Source organism: Equus przewalskii, chromosome 1 (assembly GCF_037783145.1).
Source record: "Equus przewalskii isolate Varuska chromosome 1, EquPr2, whole genome shotgun sequence".
NCBI lineage: Eukaryota > Metazoa > Chordata > Mammalia > Perissodactyla > Equidae > Equus > Equus przewalskii.
Window position 1 is genome coordinate 79,515,137 of NC_091831.1, and position 22,528 is coordinate 79,537,664.

The 22,528-nt window shown below is 40.3% G+C and overlaps 1 protein-coding gene across 8 annotated transcripts in view; it reads right to left on the reverse strand.

Moving 5' to 3' along the window:
• DISC1 (DISC1 scaffold protein) overlaps positions 1-22,528 on the reverse strand; it is a 347,047-nt gene that overhangs the window by 181,772 nt on the left and 142,747 nt on the right. For 6 of the 8 annotated variants that reach the window (XM_070568817.1, XM_070568801.1, XM_070568810.1 and 3 more), the window contains exon 9: positions 16,728-16,916. In XM_070568817.1, coding sequence (XP_070424918.1) covers positions 16,728-16,916 — 189 coding nt within the window. Of the gene's footprint in view, positions 1-690; positions 6,224-15,168; positions 16,917-22,528 lie in introns of those variants that run through there. The other 2 variants (XR_011524952.1, XR_011524953.1) reach the window with 2 other exon arrangements.

Below are 22,528 nucleotides of genomic sequence, written 5' to 3' on the forward strand. Positions count from 1 at the left end.
CTGGCCTGAGGTTGACTGTATTAGTTAATTAAGAGCTCTACTCAGCCACAGAGCTGCCTTGGGTTATAACCTGAATGATATTTAAGGAAACTAAGTTAAAGCTGTGAATTGAACAAAGTTTTCACTGGTGTCACCATAAAAACTCTCCAGGGAAGTACTAGCTTCCTTGAAAAGAAGCCAGATTTAACTTAGCTAAAAGTACAAGTTAGGAAGTCAGAGATAAAATATTTCATAGCCAACTCCCTCTCTGTGACTAATTCATTTAAAACTTTTGCCCATCGGTAAAATTTGAACTGCAGAACCAGCAGGGCACACAGAGCAGCAGACACTGACCAGCCAGCTGGATAACTGGGATGCACCTGGACCCGGGGCCGAGAAAAGCGGCCACTGCCCCCTCTCCAGCTCCTTGAGGGTAGCATGTAGTCCTGTGGACCTGGAGAGTGGCAGAAACCTGGCTTGTGCCAGGCTCTGCCTTCTGGAAGGCATGTGACCTTGGGTCGAACCTCACAAAGCCTCATCTTAGTCAATAATAATAATAGTGGATAATATAATAACAGAGATAAGAATAACATCAACCTCTTAGGGCAGTCGGAGGAGTAAATGAGAGAAAACAGGCAATGCATGCAGTAAACGAACTATAATTCAGAGTTTAAAAAAAGTTTTTTTGCATTTACATACAGTAAAATTGACTTTTTTTTTTTTTTGGTGTGTAGTTCTATGGATTTGAACTCATGGATGGATTCTTATAATCATCACCACAAACAGAATAAAGAACAATTCCAATACCCCCAGAGAATTCCCTCCTGCAGCCCCTTTGTGGTCAGACCCTCCCCAACCCCTTAACCCTGTCCCTGGAGGTTTGTCTTTTCCAGAGTGTCATACAAACGGAGTCCTAGAGGATAAAGGCTCCCGAGTCTGGCTTCTTTGATTCAACATAATGCATTTGAGATGCATCCAAGTGGTGTGCATTAATAGCTTGTTCCTCTGTATCGCTGAGTAGCATTCTATTGTGTGGATGTACCACAGCTTGGTACTCCATTCACCCACTGAAAGATATTTGGCTTTTTTTCAGTTACGGCCAATCATGAATAAAGCTGCTATAAACGTTCGTTACACGTTTTTGTGCAGACGTAACTATTTATTTCTATTGGATAAATAAATATCCAGAAATGGAACTGCTGGATCACATGGCAAGTGCAATGTTTAACTTTATAAGAAACTACCAAACTGTTTCCCAGAGTGGCTCTACCATTTACATCCACCAGCAAAGGATGAGAAGTTTAGTTGCTCCCCATTCTCGTGAATACTTGGCATTGTCAATACTTTTTATCTTAGCCATAATAGGCATGTAATGTTAGTTATTTTTTTAAGACAGAAACATGTACATGAAATTGTATCTGTGGGGGATCAGAATTGGCCACCCCAAAATGTGTCTCTTTGCCTTGTCTTGATTATTTTTAAGAACAAAAGAATCTCGGGAAGAAACTTTGAACTCCATCCCTAACCGCCTAAAAGAAATTTAAGATAAAGGCCTGTCCCCAGGACAGGCCATCACCATAGATAACTCAGGTTATGGATAGACTGGGAGGGTCCTTGCTAAGCCCACTCTTATCAAAGTTCTGTTTACCAAACATTCGCTTTTCTATTTCCAGGTAAAATTGCCTTCCTTCCCTTTGAAGTCCCAAATCACTACCCCCAACATCTTTGTCTTTAGCTGAAGATGATATTTAAGCTGGCAGTTCCGCCATTCAGGCGAGTTACTCAGCTTTCCTGGGTTTCTCCCATGTATGCATGCTATAAAGCTTTGTTTGACTTTTCTCCTGTAATTCTGTCTCATGTCAGTTTAATTCATAGACCAGCCAGAAAGACCTAGAATGGGTAGGGGAATTTGTCTTCTTCCCCTACATATCTAATCATCTACTTTATAAGATAAGAATGTTCAGGGGTGGCTGAGGTCACAGAAATCGAGTTTCTTTAACAGCTAACCACAACCTTTGAAAATCTTGAAAACTCCAGCACGACAAACAGGCATCTCGTGACCTGGTTCTTCACCATTTCTTCAGCCTCGTCTCTTATTAGCCTCACTCTTGGATCCTTCAATGTTGCCACATCAATAATAAGGTTAAGTAAGATTGATTGAGCTCTTATCATGGCCAGGGCACTGAGCCAAGCCTGTCACATGGATTCTTTCATTTCATCCTCTCGCAGCCCTGTAAGGCCCATGTTAGTAGTCGTCGTATTACCATGTTACAGAGGAGGAAACTGATACTCAGAGACATCAGGAAACTTATCCAGAGTTACACAGCTGCTACACGGCAGGGCTGGGATTTGACCCCTGGTCTCATCATGCCCTAATGTGCCAGCACCCAGGACCTCTGAGTCTGTGCTCACCTCTTGCTGGAGTCCTACAGTGTGTCCACTCTCATCAACCTTCAAGCTCCAGTCCCTGCTTTGCCTTCTCCATGAAGCTCTCCCTGGCTCTTTCAAGGCACACTGAGCTGTCCTCAGCTCTGCTGTCATTACCCTTTGCTGTTTTTTGTTATTATTTCATCCTGACCCACGGTGTCCTGCTTGCTTTGCATGTTTGCCTCCCCCACCAGGGATTGCAAGCCTCTTGAGGCCAGGAATCAGATCTTTTCATCCTTTCCCCAGTGCCTGGCACCTAGGAGGTGCTCAGCACCTGCTGCAGTGTCCAGCACTCCCTAAGGCTTCTGAACAACAGACCAGGCGGGTCCTCCAAGAACCATTTCTGCACAGGGATTTGAAACATACTATAAGCTGATAGTACTTCAAAATACATCCATATACAAGCATTGTATACTGGGTAAAAACTTACAGTCAAAGAAAGGCCACTACACAGACTCACACATGACTCTTGAGATAGACTCAGATAGACACAGATTCTAATAGCATCAAACAGAATTTGGGATATAATAGGAGATGACCATGCTAACAGCTTTAGGCCAAAGGGGAAAAAAGAGTGGAAGAAAGAAGCAGCCCTTTTTCATATTCATGCTACAGCTGTTTCCACCCTATTTACATAAGCATTGTGGCCTTTTTTTCCCTCCATTTATGTGTAGCAGGGCTGTTAAAATTTTTATTCCTCTTTTTTTTATCACTCTCAGTAAAGAAAGATCATTTTTAATAGTAAAAACAATTCAAATCAATTCATTAGCCCAGAAAGCATCTAGGGATGGGGACTAATTCTTTGCCTCTGGCAAATCTGACCACAAACCATTCCAGATAGATGGTGATTCAGCCACCAGCACAGCTCAGACCCAAAGAAGGCCAGGGAGAGGCAGCTCTCTATAGTGTATGCGTTCCATGAATGGATGTTCAATTAACAGATTAATTCTTTAAATTGAGGCATTTAAGAGTATCAAATGGCAACCATCCAATGTTCCATGGGTCTCAGAATGTTCTCCAGTATTCTCCCAAGTCAGGAATTTGAAAACTATGGAGACCATGTGCATGCACTAAGGAACCCGAGACTTTCTTATCTATCCTATCTATTGATAAATGTTTGTAAATTCTAAAGGCTTGAATACAGAAGGTTAGCCTCGCCTAACTCAGAGCACAGCAGCTTAGGGAACAAAAAAAAAAGAAACAAAATGAAGGGGTATTCATACAGAGAAATATATTCCTATTTCAACTACAGCAAACTAATTTGCAATCACTTTCCTCTGGCATCAGCTCCTCCAATGGCATGTTTTAGGTTCCCAAGCATGACCTGATTTGGTCCTAAGGTGGAGTTATCCCTTGCCCCATAAGAAAGCTCATTACCCCGACTCAGGGCCACCGCCTCACCTTCTCCCCATCCTTTCATCAAAGTTTATACATGGAGAATTAAACACAATACTGTTCCCATATCTTAGTGAAATCAATTTTTTAAGTAAGGTAGACAAAATGATCAGAAACGAACTAGTGTTCTTAAGGTCAAATTTCTCCATTCAATGTTTTCGGTACTCCATCACATCATGCTTCATGGGTCAGAAAAAACCTCATGTAATTTGGTCACTGAAAACATAGAGGAGAACTTGCTTTAGAAGTTTCAATTTCCTTGTCCAAATAATACGCATGTTGCGTGTTTGGTACTTAGATGTAAACAGCCACACTTTGGGATAAGAAGTATCATGTCTTCCTCTTGTATTTGCACACAAGTGCACTCATACACTTCACATTTACAGCCAGGAGCTGATTGATATATCTAACAGGGCCTGGCAAGACAAGATGACCTTTCTAATTGTCATTATGAGAAGCACAATTGCAAGTGACTTTGAAACATATGGTAAACTTCATTATGCTAAAATATAATAGCTTCTACTTTAGGGCTCATGATGAATATTAATGTCAGAGCTGCTGAGAAAAATGTGCTCTAAATTTTATATTGTATAAAACCCTTTCAATACCAAAGAGAGCATTTATTTATAGTCTTCAGGCTTCTTCATAGATGCTATTAAATATTCCATTAAACATGGCACAATGGAATGAATAATCCTGGAACATTAAGGGAGAATAATGATCACCTTCATAGTATCAAGCCAAGCTTCAGGCAGGGCAAGAACTAAAAGACTCGGACTATAAATATGGGTGTGAGGAGGACATAGAGTGTACATACATACAGGGAGTCAGTGGGTTCGTCCTGACATAGATCTCACGGGGGGCCACTCGTGGAGAGATGTGGGGGAGGCTTCGGATATTTCATCCAGAGCACGCAGAGATCGTGAGAAGTATAGAAGGTCAGAGGGAGCGGCCAGGGTGAAGCTTAGAAAGAATGTAGGGAGTGGGCACATGGGTGGATAAGTTACAGGATATTCCAAAGGTGGAAGAAAAAAAAACAGAAAAGAATGCAGAAGCCAATGGGAAGCAGCAAAAAGCCGTGGGAAGACGTAGTTGGAGCGGTGGGAGAATCTGATACCCAACAGCTGCCAACAGGCGAGAAGGTGCCTTTATGAAGCCGAAATCATAGTAATTTATTATGATTACACACCATCAACGGAAAGGGATCTTTGCCTTAATATCCAATACTGCTTATTGTCTGCGGAAAGACGGGGAGGGAGCTGTTGCAAACCCAGCCGTTCTCCATGAAAAGCTGGTGACAGTTTAAAAGGTCACCCCGTCGGGCGTTCTTCCAGGACAGGCACGCCTTTCATCCACCACATCCTTTAAGGCTCTCCCTCAAACTGCGGCTTCAGCGGCCACACACACCATATATAGATACTCTCCTCCAGTCCATGCAACAACAGCCTGCTTTGGAAGAAAAAAATTCCTATGGGCAGGAACTGCTTTTCTAATAGATCTATTCAAGAAAATGGGGAATTTTTTTTAAAAAAAGGCCAAAAAGAGAGTGGAATACTAGACCTGAGAGGCATCACGCAGAAAAATAAGGCAATAGGTCTGATGTTGCACACGTCTCTCAGCCTCTGGATTTTAATGGTCATGAAAATGTAAAATAATACCTTTCCCAGATTTATTGTAAAAAATGAAATGGGTTTATTACGGTCCCAGTTGCAGCAGTTCCCTATCTGTAGCATTTGTCTGAAAAGCCAGGCCCAATGAATATTAATGCGCAGACGGAAACAGGATGCCTTTACTTGGAAGGCTTACCTACATCGTTGTTTGTTAAATCGTTGGCACCCTAATGCCTTCGCAAGTTTCAGAATTCATTCTAAACTCTTATCTCAACATGTTGTCATTGTTTATAAAGCTTTCTTTTCTTGGTCCATTATTAACCATGATAAGGGGTTAATTTCACACACACATATACATACACACACAGAGGGAAAAATGATAATAATCACATTGTGTAAAATGAGGAAAGCATCAAGTTCCCTTCCCCCGTCCCAAAAACATGGACAAAGGACATGAACAATACGCAATGAAAAAAATTATAAAGGCACAAAAAGGAGCAAATTCAACCTCATTATTAGTCAAATATATGCAAAAATAAGGCATGAATTAAAGACCATTTTATTATTGTTATTATAGTAGTAATTTTTTCAGAAATAACACCCAGCATTGGAAAAGACGGATTGGTAGCATCAATTAAAGTGGTATAATCTTTTTTTTTCTCTTAAAGATTTCTTAAAGATTGGCACCTGAGCTAACAACTGTTGCCAATCTTCGTTTTTTCCCCCCTGCTTTTTTCTCCCCAAATCTCCCCACTACATAGTTGTATTTTTTTAGTTGTGGATACTTCTAGTTGTGGCACGTGGGACGCCACCTCAACATGGCCTAATGAGTGGTGCCATGTCCATACCCAGGATCCGAACCCTGGGCCACCAAAGCAGAGCGAGCAAACTTAACCACTCGGCCACAGGGCGGGCCCCTGGTATAATCTTTTTGAAAGTCAATTTGCAGCAGGTACCAAGCCATAACATTGATTCTGCTTTTTAGCTCAGTCATCCCAACCTGCACTTTATCTTCAGAAAAGAATTCAAAAAGTGATCATTAAACGCATCAAAATAAGGGGGTAGTTAAATCAATCATGGCATATTGGCTCTTGGAATGTTATAAAGATCATAAATACTAAATCAGAACACTAGGCTGCCACAGGGAGATGTAAGCGTGTGATGAGGTGCGTGGCTCTGGAGCCAGACAGGTCTGAGCCACGTTCCAGCTCCTCACTCCCCACCTACAGCTCTCAGCTCACTCAGCCTCGCTTGTAGCATCTGCAGAATGGGGATGATAAAGTGATGCAATGCTTTCACTATTGCCGTGTAAGGCTATGGGAGGAGAAAGAACGTACAGTTGCGTCCATACCCTGAGTCCAAGCGTGTAAAACCTCTGCACGTGCTCCAGGCACTGAGAGGAATACTCAAAATGAAACCAGGAGCTCTGTTACCAAAGTTGTATGATGGACATTTTCTGTTCGGCTCTAAAAATGTGTTTTCTTCTTATGATATTTGGTGGAATAAATTAAAAATTGAAACAAAAACACTTGAGTAACTCCAGGAATTTCATAAGCTTCAACTTCAGAGGATTCCTGTATAATCCATACAGGAAATTACTTTGCCTCCAAAAGCTGACGCATTCTCGGGATTCTAAACCACTGAGGAATTTCAGTGTTTGGTGACCCTCCAGGGCGGACATGGAGTTTGGTATTCAGCACCTACTGACAGCCCCTACAGTCTCTGAAAAAAAAAAAAAATGGGGGCGGGGGCCAGCCTGGTGACGCAGCAGTTAAGTTCTCATGTTCCGCTTCTCGGGGGCCCGGGGTTCGCCGGTCCGGATCTCGGATGCAGACATGGCACCGCTTGGCATGCCATGCTGTGGTAGGCGTCTCACATATAAAGTTGAGGAAGATGGGCACGATGTTAGCTCAGGGCCAGGCTTCCTCAGCAAAAAGAGGAGGACTGGCAGTAGTTAGCTCAGGGCTAATCTTCCTCAAAAAAAAAAAAAAACAAAACCATGGGGTTGGGTGAAGGGCAAACAGACATTTGCCAAACTCTAATTTACCTGTCTTGCCAATACAGTTGGAGCATCTGGACCAAAGTCAAATGCTGGGTCAGACACAGTTGAAAGAAGCTCAAGACTCCAGTCACCTTGTCGGACCAAGCCCAGGCTTCCTTTCATTGAGTATACCCTGAAATCATCATATATTTTCACTAGATTATTTCTTGGGAAAGGTAATATAACATTTGGGGATACGTGAAGTGTAAAGCAGCCACAGTAACACATTGGAAAAGAGAGATGTCCAAAATGGGCTAAAATAACTATAAGTTTATCATTTTGGCAAATGAAAAGAGGAAAACAAAATTTGGTTGCAATGAAATCTAAAAGCAAAATACGCAATCAGTTATTAAGGAGTTATAAAGACTTTGGAAAGTATAATGTCAAAAGAAAAAATTACATTCTATAGCTACATGAGCACGTGAAATACGAGCATATCTGGTTTATAAATTTTTGATGCTGTCAAGTCAGCAGATCATTAAGTAACTCTTGATGGCTCCTGCCATGCTATGCAACGGCAGAAATACATGCAAAAAAAATACATGCAAATTAAATTAAATTGCAGTGTATTGGTGTAGGATTTTCCTCCAGTGACCCAACCCTCCCCAATTAATAAAAATCTGGAAGGAAAGTGGATGAAGCAAAATGGCCACCCCCAAATACAACAGTACGGTGGCCCAGAGCAGCAAAAATTGTTGCAGTAAAGTTGTCAGGGCGGGAAAACATTTATCCGTAGTCTCTCTCTCCTTTACAAGAGCTAAGAAAACCTGAAAAGTCAGATTAGCAACAAATGATGCTCTCAAATAAGTTTTGTCTCTCTTGGATTTCTGAATAAATGGCAGCTTCAAAGAAGAGGAAGCACATGGCAAAAACAGCAGGAAGCCGTAACTCATGGCAACGCCAAAGAGGAAAATAAAATGTTTCTTACAAAATTAATCATTAAAAAAACTGTGACAGCATAAAAGATGTCATACTACCACTAAAACTGAATTCTGCAAAACCTCACAAAATTAGACTCAATAAAAAAAAAAAAATCAGTCCTAATTCCTCAAAGTCCTGAATTATAAAATATTTTAAATGTTTTATTTAAAATTCAAAAACTCACGCAAAAGCAGCTTAGAAAGATGACCATCACATTTTGCAAGCTGAATTCCTTGTAATCAATAGGATGACATACTAGTAAATTCTTACAGGCAAACAGGCCTTGCAATAGTCCTCTATCAGAAACTCTGGATAGTGCAACCATCTACTTATTAACGCCTATATTTATAGGAATATAAACGAAAACATTGACATTCAAGCATTTTAGAACAGGAAGCGGAACTATCAACAGTTCTTTGAAAAAAATATCAAAAGGTGGGTTGCAGTTAACAAATACGTATCCAGTTAAATTTCTATAGTTCGAATTTTCTCATTTGTTGTAGGATGCTAATCCCTCTTAGTTGCCCTTCAACAATAAAGGATTTGGGTTTTAATGCAAAATATGTGACTGTCCTAAGGATGGTAACCTCTAAGAACCTCCCATCGAGTTAAATGATCCATCTGGTGTAGCAAAATTGCAGACAGTGGGTCATCATTTCAGCCAGAGTGTATGTAGAAATTTCAAAAATGAACAATACTCTCTTTTCAGGGCACTCAACATTGTCCAGAGGTGATTTTTAGAGGACTTTTGTTCCATAATCATGACTCTATGAGTGTGGTATTTAGGTAAAGGGGTGTGACTGAGGGGTGAGTAGAGAAGCTTGTGCTAGGAATCGAGCTCATAAAGCACATAAAATAGTGTAAAAGGTAAAATTGCGGGAACAAAGGATTCAAATCCCAGCCCTGACTCCTCATGTCCATGTGACTTTGGACAACGTGCTGATCCTTTCTAACCTTCAGCATCTTCCTCTGTAAAACGGTGACTGTCCTGGGGCCGGCCACACAGTATCAGAAGCATTAGATGACCAAATGTATGTCCAGCCTTAGCGCAGCACCCAGCCCAGAGAAAGGCTTAGGAACAGAAAGGAAATAACCAACATTTGTTACTGAAGAGAAAGCGACAACATACAGGGGATCATTCTTTCCTTTCAAAGACAATATTAAATCCACTATGGTCACAGCTAATCTGTGCACAGAGCAAGGGACCCAATAAATACATGCTGAATATATACTGTAAAAAGCAGAGGAAGAAGTCTTAACTCATTTTTAAACCTATGAGGATCTATATAAAAGATAATAAGAATAGGAGAATTAAGACTACTAATTCCAATTAGGTTCTAATAATCATAGTAATGATCTATTTTCTAATCATAACATAATGCTGAAGCTGTTCAGCTAACTGAGGGTGGTACTGCTCCCACCCAGGGACATTTAAAAAAGGGGGTGGGAGGAAGAGTTGCACAAAAGACAATCATCAGGGGTGAGAAAGATTCTTCAATACGTGGCACAGTCCCATGCAACAAATAATCCCCTCACTCCCCAAAAACAGCCTTCACGGCCAAGGAGCGTTCCTCCAGGAATCATGGAGTTCCACTCACAATTCTTCCCTTAGTCTTCAGGAGAGAGTGTATGAGTGTGTGAGTGTGTGTGTGTGTATACACACCAAAGTTACCAAAAGCCCAGAGTCCAAATGAACTGTAAAAGGGATTAGGAAAAGCACTGGTTGCCAAGAATGAGCTACAAAGTAGAACGTCTGTCAGACACGTAAGAGTCACATGTACCCACCCTACCATATAGAAGTAAGTTCCTGCTCCAAACAAATCAGCATGCCCAAAATCTGTCTATTGCAACTGGGTATGAAACACAATGAAAATCATCATTGCATTCCCACCCGGGGGATGTGTGACTGAAGTATCGTTAAGGGAGTATAGAGAGCAAATGGAGAGACAGGTGGAAGAGGACGTAACAATGGTAAAGATTTCTAAAAAAAATTACACGGACAAAAATAGGAGGAGGAGATCAGAGATAGTTGAGAGCAAGAAAAAAATGAACAAAGTTGGATAGAATCCTGGGAATTCAATACTGGAAGGAACTAGAATGAGCAGGGACTTAAGTAGCCTCAGGGACTGTCTGATTCATTCTGGACCACAAAGGCCTAGCATGGTGCCTGGCATATTGTAAGTGCTCAATAAATGCTTATTGAAGCCATGGGTCTTCGGATGAAGATGAAACGTAGAGATCTCTTTCTACTGTGTCATACATCAAGCAACAGAGAAGGAGAGAAAATCCAGTCACGTGCTAAAGATCATTCATTCATCAAACCTCACATTGTGATGCCTATATATGCCAGGTGCTATGCAGATGATTAGCAAAAACAGAACTGAAATTAAACTGAGGCCTCCCACATCCTCATACAGGCTTTTTACGCTGTTGTGGAGATGGCTACCTCCCAAAAGAATTATCACAATTAGTTAATAAAAAAAAGGAAGGAAGACATTTGCAAATTTCAAGCTCAGAAACTCACAGGCAAAAGTGGCTGAAGAGAAATAACCATACTAATAGCGATGCAATTGAAAATAAAAAAAAAAAGCCATGGAGGGAAATTAAAAATGCAAATAGATAAATAGATATTTAACTGGGAACCTCACAACATAATAAATTAATAAGATGAATCAAAGGTAAATGATTAGAGATGCGAAAGCTCAGCCATGGGAAAACCTGAGAAAAAAAGATTTGGAAATCTATAAAAATAAGTTTTCCTCCCAAGGTTTGTAGGATATATATTTTTAAATCTAAACAAACGTGAATTTCCAGTTTAGAAAGGCAGACACAAATAAGATATTTCCCGTGTAACAACCTGAGTTCCTCCCCACACAGAATCTGCAACACTCCTCTGGTTCTAAGACAAGTAGCTTGGTCCTTAGTTATCAGGTACTCTGTCACTGTTCTGGCCCAAACAGCAAAGTTGTCTACTGTGCTGATCTTAGTCAAAGCTCAGAGGAGAGAGGTGACATTTGGCGAGTCTACAGAATATGATATCCAGCCACCCTTTGAAGTTGCAGTCTCATCTTTGAATTGTGTTAGATCACTGGAAGATTCCATATTTAAGCTTAATTAGCCTGAGCTCTCATTAATTCACTTCCATGGTATTATATTTTAACATAATGTTTCTTAAAATTTGGGAGCACTTAGAATGACTCCTTTAAGAATCTGCTGATTCTTAATCTGGATCTTTGTGTGGAAAAAAAATGTCCATACCCACAGATCTGAAATTTGTGTACAATTTCACAGTCTATCCACAAACTCCTGCTTTGAAGGCATCCCTTGATATTTTTCCCCCAGAGGTGGTTGGTAACAGCAATATGAAAAGTGCTTTTGCATTTGTTATAAGGACTTTCCATTATGCTCTCAAAAGAATTGTCCTTAAGAATTTAATACCACTCCACATTCCTGAAAACTTGGTGCTTCAAGTTGCTTTTGAGGAATAGGGATGATGTTTCAACTGTCTTTTTTGCCCTGGCTTCTAGGAAGCTCATTATCACATCATATGCTCAACCAAAATAATTCACACTTGTCATTAGCATTTTCTTCTGTCTCAACTTGTGAATTTTATTTGTTAATTTGTTATTTACTTCTTTGTTACACATTTTTTTCCAATTCTCCTTCCTCCCCCCACAAAAAAATAAGACAGATTTTATTCTTCTCTTCTAATTTTTCTTGAAAATTTCTTCTAAATACATCTGATAAATGTGTATATTCAGACCCGGTAAAGCACAGGATCTCTAATTTGAAAGCCTTTTCTTAATAGATGTGAGGTGACTAACGAAAGAAATTTCACCCGTGGGCTTCAGAGTTAAACTAATATCTCACTAAAGGATGTCATACTTCCTTTTATTAGCTATTTCAAGCTCAAAAATTACGAGGTAGTCCAAAAATAAGGGCAAGATCGTGTCAGTGTGGATAGATGGCCTTTCTAACCTAAAGCAGAAGGCAGGGGCTAGCCCCAAACCATAACTGAAAAGTTGAGTCCATGCCAACTTTCCTACTCTTAAAAACTGCCCCTTCTCCGCCTTCCACTTCCTCCTTACTTACTGAAAGGCAAATGAGTTTAAAATTGGATGCCACCAGGGTCTGGCCCCGTGGCTGAGTGGTTAAGTTCGAGCACTCCACTGCAGGCGGCCCAAGTGTTTCATGGCACTGCTCGTCAAGCCACGCTGAGGCAGCATCCCACATGCCACAACTAGAAGGACCCACAACGAAAGAATATACAACTATGTACTGGGGGGCTTTGGGGAGAAAAAGGAAAAAAATTTTTAAAAAAAATTAAAAAAAAAAAAACTGGACGCAGCCAGCCATCACTCCCAGAAAACACGAAATCCTGCCATTTGACATTCGCACTGACAATCCTTTACATATTTTACAGATCCTCAACATGGATTCCTGACAGCTCACTGGGCCCCAGACCCGGCAGGGTTTTTGAGCTACATCTGCAGTATTTTTTGACTTAGGCAGCTGGCATAAAGTGGGAAAATTCATTAACATGCTAATGATGTCCTATTTAAAATTCTAGCCCTGATTATTCTGTGATTAAATCTCTCCCCTTGACGTCTGCTTCCTTTATATCTGAGTTACAGTGTGAAATCAACAATATTAACAAAGTACAATACAGATTACCAACTTACACACAAGGGATGGAAAAACAGTGGTGTAAATCTCAGGGTTTGTCTTTTTTCTGAAAAACTGAAGCAGCAAACTGTAAAAAAGTGACTGATTTTTTTCTTCCTACTCTCCCTTTATAAAAACATTGAAACCCACGATAATTAAAGGTTCATAGTTAATTTCCATAAGTATTCAGGGGTTGAAAGATAGACTTAGCTTTTCATTCTATTTCACTGCACTTAAAATTGCTCAGAATTCAAACGTGTTCTCCTGAAGTCTTAAGAACAGTTGATAGGACTTAAAACATACCCCTCTCTCGCCTCTTCATAGAGACTGTGTCACTATGACAAAAGTCAATGGATTCAGTGATTTCTGTCTCCCTTCGCCCTTGAGTACTTTGGCATAGTCAGTCCCTTTTCCTCATATTGTTCTGTCTGCTGACACCCCAATCTGAATATCTGACTCAGACGACTCGAGCATCTTGCATGAAAGACTATCAAACTTATTGTTGCCCTCATTAAATTGGAAAATGAATTTTAAAATTTTTTTAAAAAGAAGATCCAAGGGCCGGGTCTGTAATTCAAAATACAGGAAGAAAGGACTAATGTTTCACTGCAATGTCTGGCCCCAGTAAATGGACAGCTATTTATGGTATATTTACAATTTTTAAAGACACCAAGCTGAAGACTGCAACAATACAAATGAAACCTAAGGACAGTGCTTGACCTCAGTGGACTTATAGCCTAGCCAGAGACACAAGATGTAATGATATTGTAAGTGATGAGCAAAGCAGGTTCATCTGTGATGAGTCATTACATGCTCACTTCCCGTCAATAGGTGTTCTCTGTATGCGAAAGACTGCTCCTTGCCTCCTAAGACTGTACATCTCCTCTTCTGCTATCGCAACAGAGTGCCTGGATGGACTTGGACATACACGTGGCTGGGTCAGCCATCTTGGGCCACACATCCCATGTTGAGGGGCACAGAGAACAAAATAGAAGAGCCTGGGTCCCCATTATTATGGAGTTGCTCGTCCATCCCTGAATTGCTTTTTCCCCTGAATGTTGCATTCTACAACCACTGCTGGAAATCAAAATCTGTTTTTAATAGCACTACATATTGCTCATTTCTTACATAGTCTTATTTTTAAATGTTTTATCTAAGAGCAAAAGGAGTCAGCTCACAGTACGTACATTTATATACATACCATTCCTTTGTATTTGCTCTACATTTAAACGAGCTCAGAGCTCCTCCTGAATTTTTAACTCTCAAAACTCCAACAAAAGACCCACAACGAAGAATATACAACTAGGTACCGGGGAACTTTGGGGAGAAAAAGGAAAAGACTAAAATCTAAAAAACAAAAAAAAAATCCAACAAATGACAGAATATGGATTTTGGCCTAGTTTTATTACATTTCAATAGATAAAAATTTCAATTTGCTAAGGAATTCATTATTTATTTATTTGTCTCCCACACTCTCACTAACCCAAGATTTTTAATTTGGTTCACCTGAAGCCAAGTCACCTCGGGTTGGTTAAAAATTAGCTTCAGCCTAAAGCTTAGAGAAAGGGCAGCTGATTCAGCTAAACCCCAGCATAAAACATAAAGATCACCTTCACAACAGTAATGAGCCATCTGCAATTTAGAATCATCCATGGTAACAATCTCTCATTCCATTTGTTTATGTTTTATTCATCATTTTGAAAATAGTGAAGTGACAAAGATGAGATTCAAAAAATACTGTACAGCTCTTTTTTTTTTTAAAGAGATATTAATGGCTTTCCAGAGCTCAACTGTTCCAATGAAAATATTGCTGGACTAAATTTGTCCAAATTTGTTTACATCTTCTTTATTCTTAGATATACTAGATTCCCCATTTTGCGCCAAAAATTATGTGGTGGTAACATGAGAAATTTCATAGTTTTCATTGTTGACGCATGTAAAAAGTCAATAGCAAAAATTCATTTAAAATATATAATGTTCAGGGCTGGCCCCGTGGCCGAGTGATTAAGTTCATGACCTCTGTTTTGGCAGCCTGGGGTTTTGCGGGGTCGAATCCTGGGTGCGGACATGGCACCGCTCATCAAGCCCTACTGAGGCAGCGTCCCACATGCCACAACTAGAAGGACCCACAACTAAAAATACACAACTATGTACTGGGGGGCTTTGGGAGAAAAAGGAAAAATAAACTCTTTAAAAGAAAAAAAATATATATATATAATGTTCATTCTTATCATAACGTAATAAACCACACTGTTACATCTTGGGGGATCATATTGTCACTGCTCAGTACTATAGTTATATATTAAGGCTCAAACACACCGTCTCTAGTTACATATTCGGCAAAAACAAAGCTTGACCTACAAAAGTGGAAAAAAAGACGCTCCGAGTTGTTGAGCCAACTTAGAGGTGTCCATTGCCAAGAAGACACAATGGCAACTAAACACCCTATGTGTGATTCACAAGACTCTGTGAAGAAACCTCTCTCGACACAATTTAGCAAGGCTTTCAAACAAAATGTATTCACAGCGAAATGACGCACCTATTTCTGCCAGCTGATTTCATATTTATTTGGTTTTAAATATTAGCATTCATTTACTTCAATTTATGCAACATTTTAGCCCTACTTTGAATCTGGCTACCTAATATCCCCATTTTTTCTTATTTCTTTTTAAATAAGCATACTTTGTACATATAGTCACTTGTTAGTGCATATGTCTTTCGTTTTCTTAGTAAACAACATTTATTTAGGGACCATGACATACTACGTATGACCCCTGCCCTCCAGTCACGTCACTTCTAGTTCCTAAGAGTATTACAGAGGCAAATAGACACACACACACACAACTCAGGATCTTTGTAAGTTACCCCACTTAATCTGTACCACTTAATCAGCCTATGAGATGGATATTATTCTTCTCATTTTACTGGTGAAGAAACAGGTTCCAGCATCGAATATATTTTAAATCTGAATTTTCTTCTTATGATTTCCTTCCGCATATTGGAAACTGAATCATCAGAAATCCTTTACTTTTTTTTTAAGAAATAGGTTTTCACTTTACCGATTTGGACTGAACTGGCATCTTCCAAGACTATCCCTCAGGGAGCAAACCTCGAGGTGACCTCAATTATCTTAAGAACTGGTCAGGAAAAGAACACAAGAATACTTGAACTCCTCTGACCAGCAGATTCTTGGGCTAAGGCAGCATTGGCATGTCTACATCATTCTTCCTGGGGAAAGAAGCTCTCGGAAAAGCTCACACACAGAAAAGCCGCTTCATGGTCTTTTCTCAGTCTTCTCAGAGTCGCCCTGCTTTCGTCTGTGATTGCGCGAGCCAGAAGACTGAGCCAACAAGCGAAAGGAAGATAATTGTCAAACAGAAAATTGGCAAGACCCGTGCCAAGGGAGAGATTGCTCTAAATAATCACCAGCCCATTAGCAAATCCAGAGTAGAGGAGGGGAACAAGACAGAAAAAGAAAAGATGTCACATGTGATAGCAAAACAAAAGCTGACAAGAAATTCTACCCTATTTGCAAAGGCTGCTGCCAAAAAAATCCTCCAGGAATACTGTTGTGTGCTCCAGGATGCCTTTCACAGTGACAATGTTCACATGAAGCACAGAACGCCCCGCCTGGCCACACAATACAATAAATATGAATATTTCGCCAGGCCGCAGTTGTGACTACTTACCGTAGGCGGCTTCCCCGTGGTCCAGTTCTCTTCTCAGGCTGTTGTAATCTTCTTTAACACGTCCCAGCTTTTTGACATTCCTGCAACTCAGCACCAACAGCTTGTTGAGGAGTCCCTCCAGCCCGTCCCTCTCTGATGTTAATGACCTAATCTCCTCTGTGAGCTCCTTCGCTGTACAGAAATGGTTTCCTGCAGCACATTGTGGGAGAGAAGGAGGGAAAACAAACTTTACAGCATCCCCACACATGGAAGATTTAGCGACAGCTAACGTGCACCAACAGTGTGAGTAAAGGGGACTGAACTTTGCAACTACATTCAGTTGCATTGACAGTCTTCTGTGGAGGAATCTGGAAAAACAGACTGTCCTCTTGAAGCTAGGAAGCCACCAGTCTCTTTATCATCTTAGTCTTGTTATGTTCTGTTTTAAGGGTTCCATTGGCCAATTCATGCCCTTGATGACACAAAAATGCCCCAGTGAAACCCAGGGAAGCTACATGGCATCACTCCTTCAAATACCCAAATGTCAAAGAGGTGAAATATTAAGGTAGGGTGGAAAGGACTGGACCTTGGAGTCAGACGAGACCTAAATTCAAATCCTAGTCCCCCTGTTATTCAAACTGCCTGACTTCGAGCAAAGAAATTGTCACATGTAATGTCAGTTCAAATTTCTTATAAATATGATCACACTAACACCTGCATCATAGATGGAGCTGCAAGAATAAACATCTGTAAAAGCACTGAGCAAAATATTTGTAACATTGAATTTAGCAAGGCTGCAGGATACAAGGTCAATATACGAAAATCAATTGTATTTCTAAATATCAGCAGCAAACAATTGACAGGTGGATTTAAAAATATATACCATATACAAGATATTTTAAAACTCAAAATACATAGGGATAAAGAAACATGTGCAAGATCTCTACACAGAAAACCATTTTTAAAACTTCTGAGAGAAATGAAAGAAGACCTAAATAATTAAAAAGAGGTACTGTATATACATACGTTGGAAAACTGAATATTGCTAAGATTTCCATTTTCCTCAGATTGATCTATTCAGTCAATACAATTCCAATCAAAATCTCATGAGAGTCTTGTAGAAACTGACAAGCTTTCTAAAATGTAAAAGAAAATGCAAAGGCCTCGATAAACCAAAACAATCCTTAAAAAGTAGAACAAAGTTAGGGGTTGGCCCCGTGGCCGAGTGGTTAAGTTCGCACACTCCGCTGCAGGCGGCCCAGTGTTTCGTCGGTTCGAATCCTGGGTGCGGACATGGCACTGCTCGTCAGACCACGCTGAGGCAGCGTCCCACATGCCACAACTAGAGGAACCCACAACAAAGAATACACAACTATGTACCGGGGGGCTTTGGGGAGAAAAAGGAAAAAATAAAATCTTTAAAAAAAAAAAAAAAAGTAGAACAAAGTTAGAGGACATATACTACTTGATTTCAAACCAACACTGAAGCTACAGTAAGTCAAGACAGTATGGCATTGGCATATAAAAAGATAAACAAATGGATTAATAGAGTAGACAGTCCAGAAGTGGACCACACTCACACAGACTATTAACCTTCAACCAAAGTGCCAAAGCAAGTCAATGAGGAAACAGGAGTATTTTCAACAAACGCTTAGTCGAACAACTAGCTAGCTATATGGGGAAAACGTTATCCTTAGACATACATCAAACCATACACAAAATTTAATTAGGGATAGATCACAGACCTAAATGTAGAAGTGAAAACTATAAAGCTTCTGGAAGAAAATAGAAGAGAATATCTTTCTGACTTTGGAGTAGGCAAAAACTTTAGAGAGGACACAGAAAACACTAACTATAAAAGAAAAAAATGGATAAGAATGGACTGCACCAGAATTAAAAACTTCTACTCATCAAAAAGTGCCATTAAGAAAATGAATAGGCAAGCCACAGACTGGGAGAAAATGTTTTACGATACCTATATCCGACAAAGTTGACCCCTACAACTTAATAATTAAAACACAAATGACCTTATTGAAAAGTGAGCAAATGACTCAACTGGTACTGTACAAAAGAAGATATACAAGTGGCCCATAAACATATGAACAAGTATTCTTGATGATTAGTCACCAGAAAAATGCAAATTAAAGCCATAGCGATTTCACTACACCACCATTCAAATGCCTCAAATTAACTAGACTGAAACTGCCTACCCCGGCAAGGATGTGGAGTGATCAGGACTCTCATACATAGTGGGAGTATAAAATGGTACAACCACTTTCAGAAGAGCTCTGCCAGTTTCTCATAAAGTTAAACATACACCTCCTTTTTGATCCAACAATTCTACTTCTAGATGTTGACCCAAGAGATGAAAACATGTAAACAAAAATACTTGTACTCAAACGTTCACAGAGGCTTTACTCATGATGGCCCCAAACTGGAAACAACCTCAATGTCCATCAAGAGAAGAACACAGAAGCAATGGCATGTCTACACAATGGAAGACTACTCAGCACAAAAAAGGCACGAACTCTTCACATACACAGTGACATGCAAGTATCTCAGAAAAAGACACAGAGTACCTACCACGTTATCCCATCGTTGTTAAGTTCTAGAACAGGCAAAACTAATCCATGGTAAAAGATATCAGAACAAAGGCTGTCTGGGGAAGTGGGGGATAATGAATGGGAAGGGGCCTAAGAGGGATGTTTCCGGGTGATGAAAACATCTTAATAGGGCTGCTGCTAACACAGGGGTCAAAATTCATAGACCTGTACACTTAATATCCATGCATTTCATTAAATGTAAATCAAATCTCAATAAAAAAGGAAAAAACATATTAGGGAAAATTTAAATATGAAAATTATACCATAAATTAATAAATATATCACATTAATGAGTGCTCCATAAATAGTTATCGTTTCTAGAGGGCTCCATTACCCTTCCTAAGACTTTATTATAAGCATAATTGCAATAATAGCTACAAACCTTCTCTCCTTTAAACCACATTACAACCCTGGGAGGGAGGTTATACCCTGTCTTCACTATTCTAAGAGGCACATTCTTTTCTACATGTTAACATCTCTGAAATGGGGATGTATCCACAGTCGCTATCAGCCAGGAGATAGCCCGGATGAAGTTGATGTTAGGTGATTGTTATTCTTGGGGAGCTAGCTGACCATCTGCAACCCCCTGGCGCTTCAATGGACAAACGACTTAAGGACCATTTGAGTCCTGGCTGTTGCCTGAAAACCTTCTGGTGACGTGGATTTGTAAGATCAGGAAAGCACCAGCATTTAAAATTTGAACGACAGAGTTAGCAGCTTGGCAGAAAATTCTACAGGAACCAGTAGTTCGTTCTTAGAGGAAAAAAAGCTGCATCACCAATAGCTTCACTGACATAGAGGATGATAATGTGTGGAAAACACGAGCCTCGACTACTTCAAGTTGAAATGTGTTTCGGAACCCTCAGACTCTGAATATGAAGATTTTTTAGGAAAACGTCAACCAATTCATTTTCCTTTTTTAAAGAGTAATATGTGATTCTTCAAAAGCCTAAATATAGCTAAAAGAGCTATTGCATTAAGTGTAAAATAAGAATTCTAAGGCACAGAAAGCATTGTTTCACTGTTTAATTGACAGTAATGTTTCTTTCCTAGTAGTATATAAAATAATGGGGTATCACTGAAACACATGCTGTTACTGCTACTTTACAATTGAGAAAATTGAAATCCAGAAAATGAAATCTCTAACTGACGATTGCATAGCAACGAAATACAGGGAAGTTTCCTACTCAGACATGACTCCAGAATCCCTCCTCTTATGTACCAAACTGTGCTGTTTACTTCTTTATTATTATTATTTAATGGGCAGATTTCAACCTGAAATAAATGTGGGAAAGGTTACAAAATGCTTTCCCACGTTAAAAGCCTTCTGAACACCCAGCGTGTATGATTTCTGTCACTGAAATCCATAGTTTTCAATTCCATGATTGGACAAATGTCTTTTGAGACTATTCTCTGTCCATCGCTGTAGCAGGCAAAGACAGCAGAGAACGAGGCACGGGCCCTGCTCTCCAGGAGGGAGAGCATTAAATGAAGGAGGTAAGATGTTGTGTAAGACATAGGTAAACACACGCTAGGAGAGCTCAGAGAAGATAGATTGTTCCAGAAGGGGAGACAGAGGAAGTTTACATGAGGAAAGAATGCAAGGTTTCCAAAAGGAGAAATGGGAAACCTGGTTGAAGGGCAAAGGATCTTGTCTTCAACGGGTGGCAGGAGACATGTGGCTGAGACAGAGATTAGACTGACAAAGAAGTTGGATCCAAATGGCAAAGGGCCCAAAATGCCAAGCCAGTGAGTTTGGACCTATTTAGGAAAAACAAAGTCTTGATAAGGAGAGCAGGCTGGACTTCCACAAGATTTGAGTTGTAAATAGAAACACAACTAAAATATTTCCTGCATCTGTGATTTCCATCCAGAACAATGACCACGTTAAGGCTGTTGTGGGGGGAGCTGCCTATGGAGTGCCGCAAAGAAGCTCAAGGGACACTCCATGCTCTTGGGAGCATGTGGGAGGCCCAGTCCCAGAGGTGTGACTACCTCTTGGCAGAGCAGCCACAGGCATAATGTGATGACTTCAAATGTCCCTTCTTGGGCTGGCCTTAGGGAGCCTCAACCCTTCTGCTGGACCGTGTTTTCCAGCAAGAGGTTCACCAAAAAGTCAGGTAGGCACAGATACCAGGCAAAATAAGCCACAGTGTGCAATCTCCTCCCGAGAATAATTCAGAGAGCAAAGACCTCTAAAAGCAAATCAGAAGAGGCTACATACGCAGAGCAGGTGTATGTTACAGAAGATTCGCTGGAAATACATCCTCAGACCCTCCTACAACTCATCTCAAGTTCTAGATATCAGGGTCCTAAATAAAACATGAGAGAGATCACTAATTAAAACCTAGGTCCCTTCCTTGATCCTAAGGAATACGGCTTGGGAAAATGCATAGTGATAGATGTAGAAGTGTTATATATGCAGAACGAGTGTAAATTCCCAAAGAGACAGTTCATATCAAAACCCAAGCCATGAGAAAATGCTACACTGCCCTCAGTTAATATTTTATAAGCATTTTGGCCTCAGAGTCAAGCCCAGGAGGTAAATCTTGCTTGATGCAGCCCTCCCTGATTGCTGAAACCGGCCAAGAGCTCTGCGATGAAAATTTAGAAAAGTGAATGCTGAACGCTGAAGGAGGTCCCCTCAGTGACTTGGTGACCCCAATCTCCATAATTCTAATGGGCCCTTCTCTAAATGCCATAGGGGGATTTGTGGAGAGATTAACATCCTGCCTTCGCCACCATGCTGCACAGCGGCTGCCTATGCAGCAAGGGAACCGTACTGGGCCCTCCCATCAGTTTTTTAAAGCATCTGTCAAAATATTTTATTCTACAAATAACACAATTAGAAACCTCTAGGTGTATGCCAAAGCCGAAGCTGATTTTACCCACTCTGGTCTTTCTAACTTTATCCTCAGCATCTCTGAATTTCAATATCCTCCCCCCACCCACTTCATAGTATCTCAGGGTCATTTTTTGAGGTCATTATTGGAGAGTCCGATTTTATAGATTACAAAGCTCTCTTTATATGAATTGTCTCATTTCGTCTTCCCAACAATCTGGGAAGGGGGTCTTATGATTGTTCTTGGTTTCCAGTTGAAGAAACTAAGACCCAGAAGGGGGCCTTTCCCAAAGTCACAACGTTTTGGAGTTCTAAAATCCCACATGAGGTTGCTGAACTGAACTTCGTTCTTCCAACCTCACGTTAGTGCCTATTCC